This window comes from Squalius cephalus, assembly GCF_949319135.1.
Source record: "Squalius cephalus genome assembly, chromosome: 22".
Lineage (NCBI taxonomy): Eukaryota > Metazoa > Chordata > Actinopteri > Cypriniformes > Leuciscidae > Squalius > Squalius cephalus.
In genome coordinates, this window is record NC_137143.1 from 3,572,936 (window position 1) to 3,586,420 (window position 13,485).

The window sequence follows — 13,485 nt, forward strand, 5'->3', positions numbered from 1 at the left end:
AGCACAAAAGAGGCTGATGTTTTCAGAACCGCTCTGTGTCACTCGAGCATTGCTGCCATATAAACACATAAAGCCAATTCAGACCAAGTTACTACATAAACACAGTGATCAGGTTGCGTTCTCACCCACTCACTCGCCCATCACCCCGACCTTGTGTTTCACAGAACATTATGTGCAAGAACTACGTCTATCAGCATTCCAGAGACCTAGAAGTCTTGCATGACAGAACCACACAAAATCCAAAGAAAAAACTAAACACAACAACACACAGTATCAGTACTTGATCCTATTACCTACTGCATAATGCACAATAATATACACACGCATCAGACGGATGTCTTTTCCAGCTTCATGAGTATTGCTTTTTTAAGATGGTGTGTCAAGCTAAAATTAGTTAAACTTTTAAAACCGTGTCTTGTGACCCTGCGTTCTGTTCCATTGCGTCTGTTTGTGAACACAAGAATGGCCTGTGTGAACACACACTTGTATTGTAAGAAAATATGTTCTTCAAGTTACACAATAGACTATTATACTTAATAATAAGTCAATAAGCAGGTCAAATCTCAAGGTCTTAGATCATGTCTAATTTGAACAACTAATGTTTAGTGTTTTTTGTCTGTTTGTGTTTTGCTCACTGGAATTCTCAGTGTTTCAGCAAATACATTTTGTGCCTTATTTATGAAACGAGAACAGAATGAAATGTGTATGACATTTGTAAAAGTTCGGGATTTTGAATGACGTCTCAACAAGGCTGCGTTTATTTGAGCATACATACAGTAAAAACTAATATTTTGAAATATTATTACTAATTAAAATAACTGTTTTCTATGTGTATTTGTTGTAAAATGTAATTTATTCCTGTGATTTTTCAGCATCATTACTCCAGTCTTCAGTGTCACATGATCCTTCAGAAATCATTCTAATATTATGATTTGCTGCTCAAGAAAAATGTATGATTATTATTAATGTTGAAAACAGCTGTGCTGCTTCATATTTCCGTGGAAACCATGATGCGCTTTTTCAGGATTCTCTGATGAATTATTTTTTTTAAATGTAAGTATATATTCATTAATGTATGCATCTGTTTAATAGTTCTATGAACAATTTACACAGAAATGTGCTTTTGTTTCATGAATTCGGTCCATTGAATGCATTGTTCTTCCTCTCACAGCTTTGTTTTCATTCCAGTCAAATTAAATATGGCGTCTACCCGGAATAAGGTCCATATATTTTGAAGTTCGAATATCTTCTGTTCACAACAAAACTGGGTTGTGACTTTGGAACGTCTCTAGAACAGATTTCCGTGCTGTTTGGAAAGGAAATATCCTTTCATAGTTTGCCAAATGTCAGATCATCAATGTAGCATATTTTATCTCCGAGGTCGCGATTAGATCACTGGCAGTATTTGTGTGACTCTTGGTTCATGTTCATGTCTTGAGAAGCCAAAGCCAAGGTCAAAGTGAAACTCACCCTCTCTCACACATTCTTCATCCGTCTCCCCCAACCCCCTGGTTTTTATGAGATTTCTCATCTATACCTTCTCTCATTTTGCTCTTGTTAAACGGTGCCCGTGGAGGGACAGAGGGAGGAGAAGAACCAGAGAATGAGAGGCACATTTGGGGGATTCACTCCATTCAGTAGGAGGAATGGCCAATAAAACCTGCCCCGTTTTAGCTGTTTTTCTCTCATTTTTTACAAGTGGAGAGTGAGGGACAGCTGGTGCTGGTGTGAATGGCTGGCCAAGGTGACTCTGCCAATAAAGAGCCGGTCAGGCAAGCCTCGGGCTTCGGTCAGACCACAGACGGGCTTTACGGGGGATCTCGAGACTGGACCTCTAGTAAAAAGCCAGTCATCCAGGCCTGAGGAATTTAGGGTCCAGGAAACAAGAGCGTGAGGGGGGAAAGGGTGTCTAGAGGTGAAAGTTGAGCCGAGTGACAGCGTGGACTTACACAAAATATACAACACTGGATTCACACGGTGGTGTTTAAATTGGGCAAAGCGTGTTATATTATATGTTTGCGCCTGTATGGCTGCTTTCCAGGATGTTTCTGAAACTGACTGGTGCCATTTGGGCGCGTGACAGCGAGTTGAACACATGCTGAGGTGTCAGTCAAAGCATGTTATTCATTCATCCAGGAACACTTTACAAAAGGGTTAACATTAGTGCCACATTAGTTAACATTAACTAGCAATGAACAATAACTCTACAGCATTTCTTTATGCACTGTGAATAACACGAACAAACAATGATCAATTGTATTTTTATTAACTATAACATATTAGGGGTGTAACGGTGCACAGGAGTCACGGTTCGATACGAGTTCGATATAACAGGAAAAGCTATTCATTCATCTGTCGTGTTAGTTCATTTTTCTCATCTCTCTTCTCTTTCAGCACTCAATGTGCTCTCATAATATTTGTCTTTGAGCTCTGACCCCTGGACAGAGGCTTCCTAATGCATTTGACAACTTCATCCTTATTCCCTTACATTCTTGATAAATTAAAGAGGACATATTATTGCCCTTTTTCAAAGTCTTGATGTTGTTTTTGGGCTCTACTAAAACAGGTTCCCTTTCGAGGGAACTCGCCCTGCGTCGAGAATCGAGACATTGGGGAACGCCTTCAGCGTGACGCGTCTGAGGCCTGTATGGAACTAGTCCAATCTCGATTGGTGTTGGGTCATTACGTCGCATGTGACGCTGATGCGGAAGCTATAAAGGGACGCCGGATCACAACAGCGTCAGCTTCTGATTGGTAGAAGCAAGTCGTTCTCAGGAGCGCAGGAAGTGTGGCCGAGGGACGCAGCGTCTCGTTCCCTTCTCAGGGAACGAGGGTTACAGTCGTAACCCGAGATGTTCCCTTTCGAGGGAACTCACGCTGCGTCGGAAATCGCTTGAAAATCGTTTCAAATCGCTTGAATCGCCTAATATTTAACATTGTTGCACATATTCTCTTCCTAGACTTGGGTGTGTTTCCCGAAAGCATCGTTAGCCAACTATGGTCGCAAGTTCCGCTGTTATTATCAGTTCAACAAGTCTGTGTTTCCCGAAACCATATTTCCAACAAACATTTGCAAACAGCATCGCAGAATTGTGTGTTTGGAACGACAGATCTCGACCTGTGGTTAGAAGCAGTTTCTTGTTTGCATGACATATGGACTTACATAGATCATGCTCTTGAGCAAAATATGCAAGCTGACATTCAGTACAATCTATATCTTTTATTTTGAATATAAACACATTTAAATGACATTCTTTAGTTTGTCAAGAGATTTAAAGCACCATTTTTGAAGAGTGCGCATGTGTGAATGTGCTCTACTACGTAAGAACGAGCCTATGTCTGAATATGGAAATAAAGCAAAATAACTGAGAAAAAATGATAATTAGTCCTCAGATGACATGTCTGTAATTTATAGCAAAAGTCTACTCCACCACTTGTGTGACATCATTAACCAGTGTTTGAACAACTAATTTGTGATAATACAGTTTTGGAAAACAGCTAGTTGACTAGTTGGTTTCTTCAACGATGCATCGTACTATGGTAGTTAAGCAGCGAGTTATGTCGTTGTACGGGAAATGCACCCCTGGTTAGTTCCTGTCTCTATGAAGCCCCTCCTTCTGAAAAGCACGCTGTGCTCTGATTGGTCGGCTGGAGCAGTGTGTTGTGATTGGTCAACCACTTAAAGTGTGTTTGGGAAATGTCCCGCCCCTTACCATAACCGCCAGTTTAACACACTACTAACTAACTCAGCCAGGCCCCGCCCCTTTATTCTGCGAATTAATTATTTAAATGAGGAATATTGTGACGTGTTCGTTCCCGGAAGAAACTCAAGACTACAATAGAGGCGTTTCAGGAGTTCAGAAACACTGACTCTGATATAGAGAAGAACTCCTGCTGGAGGGACTTTGTGCTTTGTAACTTAGCAGACCTTTATCATGCTTAAACAGCAACATTACACACTAAAGAAAAGTTGAACTTGTAAAAAAAAAAAAGAAAAAAAAAAAGTTTATAATAGGTCCCTTTAATATTCTTTAAAATGGCAACCCACCTGACGTCAAGTCATTATTTTTGACGATGCACCCAATAATGTTATATAATCAAGAATGCACCATAAACTCACCAATCAAAAATATGTGAAGGTGAAAGTGGCTTTGTTTTTTAAAGAGTAAGTGCATGTTTTGAAGAGTGGGGGAGTGATGTTTGCCAGTTAAAAACCTGCCTGTAGGGCTTGAGGATTTGAAAAACCAATAGAGATTCTTGTCTTAGTAATCATCTCTAAATATCTTGTCCTTTTCTTCCTGATGTCTGCAGCGGTGGAGACTCAGAGCACAAGCTCAGAGGAGATGGTTCCCAGTTCTCCTTCTCCACCTCCTCCTCCTCGCATCTATAAACCCTGCTTTGTGTGCCAGGACAAATCTTCTGGCTATCATTATGGAGTGAGCTCTTGTGAGGGCTGCAAGGTACACACTCTTAGAAGAGACCAGTCTGACTTCTGGCCTTTTAGACAGGCTTCCCATCAGGAGATCATTTTGTGGATTTAGTTTTCATTCGTTTTAATTTTTAATGAAATTTTATGAATTAAACAGCTCGTAAAACCTACTTTATCGCTAGAAAAAAATAAACAACCCATTAAACATGAAAGTATTATGCAATCTTTTAATTTTTTTTCTCATTATATAGAACCTTTTGGCATAAAAGGTTCTTTAATTTTGAGTAAAGAACTCTAGGATTCTATTTAGGATTCTATTTTATAATTATGGTTTGTTTCAAACCTTACATTTTAATGTGAACATTAATCAAAAATGCTGTTTCTTTTCACAAAGACATTCATAAAAAAGTAAAAAGATTATTTATTATAAAGACCATATCATACTTAATCAATATATTTTCTTTAGACAGAAGCCAAAATGTTAATTAATGTAGGTCAATATAATTATTCTTTGGCTTTTTACAACTTAATTTAACCATAAACAAAAGCTAAATTAGCTATATATGAAACTTATGTTAAAACTAACAACATTTTGTCTGTCAAAGTTTAAGTAACTCAGAAAGACATATTAGAATTTTTAATTATGCATCATATTTTCTGTTATGTACCTAAAAAAAAGAATTTCTGTTACCAATGTTCTGCACATCAGCACTCTGGTGTTAAGCTAAAATAGTATTTAAACAAAATGGTTTATTTTGATTTTTCAAACTGAACAAAACAGGTTTAAAAAAACATGACCAATATTATAATGACACATTCACTAATCAAAACGTGAGAATGGTTAATTATGTTGGAATCCCATATTGGCAAAAAGATTTGGGTCAAATACAGCATACCATGAAGACAAATAAGACAGTTCTATTACACTGTGTTTACATTATAACAGCACATGATGCAGAACAGTGGGCAAAGGTCACGGTTTGAGTGCTGCCATCTAGTGTTACTGTCAAGTTGAAGAATGTTGATTTCATTCACACATCTATAGTGCCCTCTGCTGACTTCTCTGTTGAAGTTCATCAAATCTGGCCACTATTAGACAGAGGATTTTGAGTTATTGTCATGACCTCAGCTCCACGTAAATCGTAACGTAAATACTTATATTTCTCTCTCTCTCTCTCTCTCTCTCTCTCTCTCTCTCTCTCTCTCTCTCTCTCTCTCTCTATCTCTCTCTCTCTCTCTCTCTCTCTCTCTCTCTCTCTCTCTCTCTCTCTCTCTCTCTCTCTCTCTCTCTCTCTCTCTCTCTCTCAGGGTTTTTTCCGTCGCAGCATCCAGAAGAACATGGTGTACACCTGCCACAGAGACAAAAACTGCCAGATCAACAAGGTGACGCGTAACCGCTGTCAGTACTGTCGACTGCAGAAGTGCTTCGAGGTCGGCATGTCGAAGGAAGGTAAACCTCAGAGCAGTTTACAGCACTAACTATACACTCCTCAGTTCACAACACTGATGAAGACAGAGCACGGTCAGTTCACAGGTCTATCACTGTATGTCTTGGCATGAAGAACACTGCACTCAACTCCAAGATCAACTCACTGCTGCTTCCAACATGTGTTTTTTTTTATATACAGTATATTAAATTTGTGTTTGAACACTCATATTATTTTTTGTTGTTCTTCTTCTTTTAGCAGTGCGGAATGACAGGAATAAGAAAAAGAAGGACGTAAAAGAGGAGGTGGTTCTTCCAGAGAGCTATGAGCTGAGTGGAGAACTGGAAGAACTGGTTAATAAAGTCAGCAAAGCGCACAGGGAAACCTTCCCTTCGCTCTGTCAGCTGGGAAAATACACGACTGTGAGTCCTGAGTCACTTCATCCTCACACACCTCCTCCTGTCTGGCAGATTAACAAACACTCACACATACACATCCACTGAACCACAGCAAAAATAAAGAGGTTTTTTTATTGAGAGACAGAGACTCCACTTTTTTGTTAACATCAAGATTTTGGTTAACATTTTTATAAATGAATAATGGCTATCTTTGATGGTGTGACTAACCACAATAACTTTTAATCACTCTATTTAATCATCTTTTGCAGTTCAGGTAAATTATGTGTGACAAATGAATTATTAGAAGTTCAGAGAAACATTTTAGTTTCTCACTTAATTATTATGAGGTCATAGATAGACTTAGACAAATATATTTCAATGTCAAATATGTCCCACATACTCACATAACTGTGTGTAATTGTTTATTTAGTGCAACAAAATGAATTCAAATAAAAAGTGGAGTAGAACTATGAAGCGTATACTAGTTCTATTACTACTGTAAAACTAAACAATACACATAATCTCACATTCAAATACAAGTAGAGTATACATACAGAAGTTGTAAGAAGTGAGTTCTTAAGGGAAGTGAGAACTTTTTCTCACATTATATTGACAAACTGTGACAAGATTTAACAAGCATTATGATTCTTACTAAAAGTGCTTTAAACACTGAACATTAAGCATATGCATCCATTTGGAAAAACATAATTATATTTTTGCTAGTAAGAATTGCATTGTGACTAGTTAAAACCAGATACTTAAACCTTAACTGATAACATATAAAACATACATCTGTCTGTCTATCCATCTATCTATATGAAATATGAAACATATGTATATGGTTACCGCTATAAATGTTTCTTGAGTACACTGAGTTACACTCAGTGTCAGATGAAAGTATAAACTCAGCACCAGATGGGTAATAAAACGTTCTCAAATATATCAAATATATCTATATATTTGACTTGCAATTCCTATTACGACTAGACATAATTGCAACTGAACAGGTCTTGAAATACATTATTACTAGATCGAAGTAAAATTAATAAATGAAATAAGAGCCTGGGATTTTCATTAGTTAAAATTGCATTGTAGATTTCCTCCATGTGAATTATTAGTCAGAATTTCATTATAGATATCTGAATTATGAATTATTAATAGTCAAAATTATCAACTGGCTATTCAAAACTGAAATGTGAATAGTAACACTGAATGCATTAAAAATGCCCTGTTCATCTTCTATATATCTCCTATGCATTCACTGCTGCTGTACATCCACACACTCATGTTTTATGAATTATCTGTCAGTGATTTACCAACGATTACTGTTTAAGAGATATTGGTTCAATTGTATGGTAATGCATGGAGGAGTGTGCTCAGTTTTCCTGTTTTACTCTGTTTCAGAACTCCAGTGCGGATCACAGGGTTCAGCTGGATCTTGGACTGTGGGATAAGTTCAGTGAACTCTCCACAAAGTGCATTATAAAGATTGTGGAGTTTGCCAAACGTCTGCCAGGTTTTACTTCACTCACCATTGCAGACCAGATCACCTTACTGAAATCTGCCTGCCTTGATATACTGGTAAATACAACAAAAACTATATTATTAACAACCAACAAAGTTGTCTCATTTTAAAGGTCAATTCGATTTTTTAGGGGCAGTGGAAACAGACTCATTCTTTCACAGTGGAAGTGGATAGAATGCATTATTTTAAAAGTTTTTCGTTTAGATGCAACCCTTTTAATTCAGTGCATATGGTGCAGGATTCTGAAAAAACAATGACACATTTTGCCTCTTCATATATACAGTATGTATTTCCTTATTGCCAACTTCAACTTTATTAGATTGACTTTGTCTTGATGCTTTGTTTCCCGCAGATGTTGCGTATTTGTACTCGCTACACTCCAGAGCAGGACACTATGACCTTCTCGGATGGGCTGACCCTCAACAGAACACAGATGCACAACGCTGGTTTTGGGCCACTCACAGACCTGGTGTTTGCTTTCGCTGGGCAGCTCCTGCCTCTGGAGATGGACGACACTGAGACCGGGCTCCTGAGTGCAATCTGCCTCATCTGTGGAGGTGCTGCAGTCTCGCCTTTAGGAGTCACTTCAGTTCTTCTACTTTATGCATAGAAATTGAATTGCGTCAGGAAACTTTAAATTGGGTTAACAATGCATAATTGTAAAGGTCCTTGCACACTGAGTCCATATGCGTTTTTTCGTATTCGTCGTTCGGTGGCTCTGAATTGTTAAAATACCATACAAAATGCTTACTATGGATGCGAAAAATACAGAAAATCAAACCCGATCCGAATTTTTTTATGACGGATGTAAGTTTTGGAGGCAGTGTGTAAACGTGATTGACATAACGTGAGGTCGAATTTATTTTTTAACGTGCAAAAATTTCGGACACAAATTTCGTGCAAGGACCTTTATAGTGAAAATCTTTTGAGTGAGTGAGTGAGTGAGTGAGTGAGTGAGTGAGTGAGTGAGTGAAAGAGTGAGAGAGTGAGTCAGTGAGTGAGTCAGTGAGTCAGTGAGTGAGTGAAAGAGTGAGAGAGTGAGTGAGTGAGTGAGTGAGTGAGTGAGTGAGTGAGTGAGTGAGTGAGTGTGTGAGTGAGTGAGTGTGTGTGTGTGTGTGTGTGTGTGTGTGTGTGTGTGTGTGTGTGTGTGACTGAGTGTGTGAGTCAGTGAGTGAGTGAGTGCCTGAGTGAATGAGTGAATGAGTGAGTGAGTCAGTGAGTGAGTCAGTGAGTGAGTGAGTGAGTGAGTGAGTGAGTGAGTGAGAGGGTGAGTCAGTGAGTGAGTCAGTGAGTGAGTGAGTGAATGAGTGAGTGAGTCAGTGAGTGAGTGAGTGAGTCAGTGAGTCAGTGAGTGAGTGAGTGAGTGAGTGCTTATTTTATCTCTTGAGTGCTATATTAATTTTATACACCTTCAGTAGTAGCTGCTCCAGTTGCCCTGTTTCTTTTATAAACATTTTGACTCCCTGGTTGGTTTATTCCTTGTGTTGTTGTCAAACTCTGATTGGCATGTCCTGCTCTTCTCTTACTGGTTGAATGAATAGACCGCATGGATCTGGAAGAGCCTCATCGTGTGGATCAGCTACAGGAACCTCTGCTAGAGGCGTTAAAGATTTACGCTCGCCGTCGACGTCCCAACAAACCTCACATGTTCCCACGGATGTTGATGAAGGTCACTGACCTCCGAGGCATCAGCACTAAAGGTTGGCATTGTTCATGTCTGTATGGATTACAATATAGTTTATGTGGTTAACTCAGTGTGATAAAGTCATGAAACTTAAAGGAATAGTTAACCTAAAAATTGTAATTCAACATTTCATTAACCAAACAGTTGATGGACCCCATTGACATCCATAGTATTTTTTTTTCCTACAATGGAAGTCAATGGGGTCCAACAACTGTCAGGTTACCGACATTCTTCAAAATATCATCTTTTGTGTTCAGCAGAAATTCATACAATTTGAAACAACTTGAGGGTGAGTAAATAATAACAGAAGTTTAATTTTTAAGTGAACTATTCCTTTAACATGATGTGATATCTTTAAAGTGTGCTTGACAGCAGCTGCATTTTTTAGAGTTATTAAAGGGTTAGTTCACCCAAAAATGAAAATTCTGTCATGAATTACTCACATATGTCGTTCCAAACCCATAATGCATTCGGTCATCTTCGGAACACAAATGAAGATCTTTTTAATTAAATCTGAGAGCTTTCTGTCCCTTCATTGACAGCTACGCAACTGTTTTCAAGCCCCAGAAAGATAGTAAAGACAAATTGTTTGATACATTCATTTTGTTATTTTTTTGCACAAACAAAACACTTGCTTCACTTTTATAAAATTGAGGTTAAATTACTGGATTCACATGGATTACTTTAATAGTGTCTTTACTACCTTTCTGGGGCTTGAAAGTGGTAGTTGCGTAGCCTGTCAATGGAGGGACAGAAAGCTCTCAGAAGTATAGAAGTTTACCCAACTATGACGACTTCTGCTTCTGAGGATCCTGGAAATGAGAAAAGGGTCGACTAGTCGTACTACCTACCTTCTTGCTGCTGCACAAGCTCATGACAAATAAGTAAAATATGAACCTAAATGAAGAGATTAAAACCTCGAAGCATAAGGTCGATCATGCCTGTGTGTCTCTGTTCAGGAGCGGAGCGAGCCATCACTCTGAAGATGGAGATCCCAGGCCCGATGCCTCCTCTGATCCGAGAGATGCTGGAGAACCCTGAGGCCTTTGAGGAGAAGTCTGACTCTAAAGAGAATGAAGCTGCCGCCCCCCTGCCACCTCCTGCCATCCAGGCCATCAAACGCGAACGGGACGAGGAATCTGCCCTGGAGGACGAAGAAGACGAGGAGGACGAGGTTGTGGAGGAGGGACGGGACAGGGCAGGGGACAGTGAGGATGAGGAATGGGGGATCCTGCAAGTGGACATGAGCGGAGCTAGAAAGAGTGTGTCAGGACGAGCACAGTGACCGCTGGACGACAGTATGTATGCGGGTCTGAGACATACACACAACAGCAGTCAACTTTAGATTTCAGTTGATGCGAACAGATTTCCCATCATTCAGTCAAACAAACAACATCGTTTCCCATAATGACTTTCTATGACACAAATAAGCATGCACAACTTTGCACATCAAGTTTCCCTCAACCATCCAAAAGCAGTAACAAATTACATCATAAAAACTGAGAAAAACATGCCAATGTTACTTTAGACAGTGTTTCTCTAACTGAATAGAGAGAGAAATTAAAATGAGTGCGAAACTAGAGAAAGAAAGGCCATTATGCCATATCTGGATGTTACTTTGTAAATGCATATTTTGTACTACATTTGGAGATGCCAAATATTTGAGAAAGCATCCCAAAGCCTTGTTCTCTATAAGGGAAGCGATTTTCACGACTGTATATGGATGAATAATCAGAGCTGATCAATGAGAAAATAGAAAAAACTACAAACAACCACATGACCAATTCAATGGTCTAAAAAACTTTTTTTTCTAGACATACATTTACTGCATAACTTTGTACTCTTGATGTTGCATTGTCTGAGATATATTACATTTTGTATATGCATACTTTTCAACAACTCTATTCTTCTTTCAGTGTGTTTTTATGTGTTTTTGAGTACTTGCTTTTTACTAAACGCTCCAACAATATCCTACAGCCATACTCTACATCTGAATTTACCATTTATACCAATTTTAGGGTTTGGGGCATTAGAAGATTATAAAATAATTGTTTTTAGGTGGATATTTTGAATTGAAAGTAAAAAATGTTTTGATTTATTACATCACATGATTCATTACATTATTACAAATCAAACTTTTCACTCAGGGCAAATCAAGGACCAAATGTGCTCTACAGTCTCTAGATCAGAGCATGCGTGCACTAGCTATTCACGTACATTTAGATCTTTAGTTATACTGTATCATTACGCAAAAATTACCATTAAAAGCTGAAATGTAACATTTTACTCTGGGATCTAGAAGAGTTACGTGATTAGGTATTAAAAGCAATAAAAGCTACACTGATATGTTGTACAATGTAAGAACTCTATAGTAATGTGTCAAATATGAGCCGAGCACATGTGGCGTGTACAAGCGATGTGCATTTTCAATCCCATAACTGTCAAAAATGTTCCTTTGTAGGTAATGTGGGAAAATGCTAGTTAAGCGAATCTACCCTACACAGATCCAGCAGGGCTTCAAGAAAGTGTTTTGCTCAGTTCTTTAACTCTTTCCCCGACATAGACGGAATTTTCCGTCTTTGCGTGTTTTCACTGTTGTACGTTAAGGGGGCGCTATTACACATCTTCTGAAAGAGTACAGAATCTCCTGATCAAAACACAGGTGAAGAAGAAGCAGAAACAAGTGCTAGCATATGCGTTCATATGCATTATGTAAAATATCGTGATCATCAACATTAAACAGCATATAGCCTAAATCAAAACTAATGAAACCCTAATGAATGAAACGTCGACCCAGGACGAGCAATAGGACTGGAAAGCTTGTTTTTTATTTATTTTTTATTGCTTTTTTATTCAACTTACCCACATTCAAGTATTGATAAAAAAAAGAATGCATGAAGCTAAAATAAAGCTGGTACCTTTTTTTGTTTAAACGCAGAAGGTCTGTTCTTTGTTTCGAAATGTTGCATGTTCAGATATTCATACAACAAAATATTCTGGAAGCCATTAAACTTTAGTGAAAATGATCAAAATGCTGGCGCTGGCTGGCAACTTTAAAAAGAAACGCTGGCAGGGAAAGAGTTAATATCTGTTTGTCAAATTATTATAGAAAAATGAATGAAACAAAACTGGATTTTAGACTACGTCAGTCAGTCGACATCATTATAAAAATATAATCTCTCATAGAATACCCATACCAAAGAATACAATCTAATCTTCTTTTTGTTAAAACTAATAAACAAAAACCAACTATAACATCCTAAAATGTCCTATGGTAAAACCATGGCATTCTTTGAAGTGTGTTGGAGCATCATGCAAACAGACTAATGTAAGACTATGGTAATCATTCAGTATCATGGTATTACTGACTGTATATGGATATTTCAGTCCTAAATATTAATGACAGAATATAGTAAAATAACATTTAAAAATGCGATGAGATGAGACAAAAAACACCAACTACTGTGGTGTCATTTACATAGTAATCCAAGGGTCTTTACAGAATACCATGGTACCATGTCTGAAAAACATGCAACTGTATTTATTTGTTGGTGAGAGAGCTTACAGAGTAGGGTGTTATTGATGATGAATGAGAGAATAGAATAGACAATAACAGAAAAGGCAAACAAAATGAGTTTTTTTCCAGTGTCCTTCTTCATCCTTCCATCCCTGTTGAGGTTTGTGTGCGCCGCTGATGACAACATTATACCTCCGTACATGACAGAACAGTGTTGCCAAAGCAGTCATAAGCTTCTGATCGCTGCGCATTCTGTGAGATATTGGGGATAGAGCCATACGGTTTAATGTGTAAAGATGTGTGCATGTATGCTATTTGCTGAACTTTCTTCTTGTATCTTTCTACCGTTGTGTCACTGCAAACTGTTTCATTTGATGCATCAACAGGACATCTCAGTTTTTATTTTTACAATGTTGTCTTTTAAAATATTTCAAATATAAACACACACATTATAGGCTTTACATGTACTTTTATTTATTACTTATTTATCCTTGTCTTGTTACAT

General features: G+C 38.1%; 1 protein-coding gene across 2 annotated transcripts in view; it reads left to right on the forward strand.

The window, feature by feature from the left end:
* rargb (retinoic acid receptor, gamma b) overlaps positions 1-12,728 on the forward strand; it is a 59,099-nt gene extending 46,371 nt beyond the window's left edge. For both annotated transcript variants that reach the window (XM_079857295.1, XM_079857296.1), the window contains 7 exons: positions 4,312-4,460; positions 5,738-5,879; positions 6,115-6,278; positions 7,659-7,835; positions 8,132-8,336; positions 9,321-9,479; positions 10,423-12,728. In XM_079857295.1, the coding sequence (XP_079713421.1) occupies positions 4,312-4,460; positions 5,738-5,879; positions 6,115-6,278; positions 7,659-7,835; positions 8,132-8,336; positions 9,321-9,479; positions 10,423-10,748 (1,322 nt within the window). In that variant the 3' untranslated portion in view covers positions 10,749-12,728. The remainder of the gene's footprint in view (positions 1-4,311; positions 4,461-5,737; positions 5,880-6,114; positions 6,279-7,658; positions 7,836-8,131; positions 8,337-9,320; positions 9,480-10,422) is intronic.
* Positions 12,729-13,485: the final 757 nt, after the last annotated feature.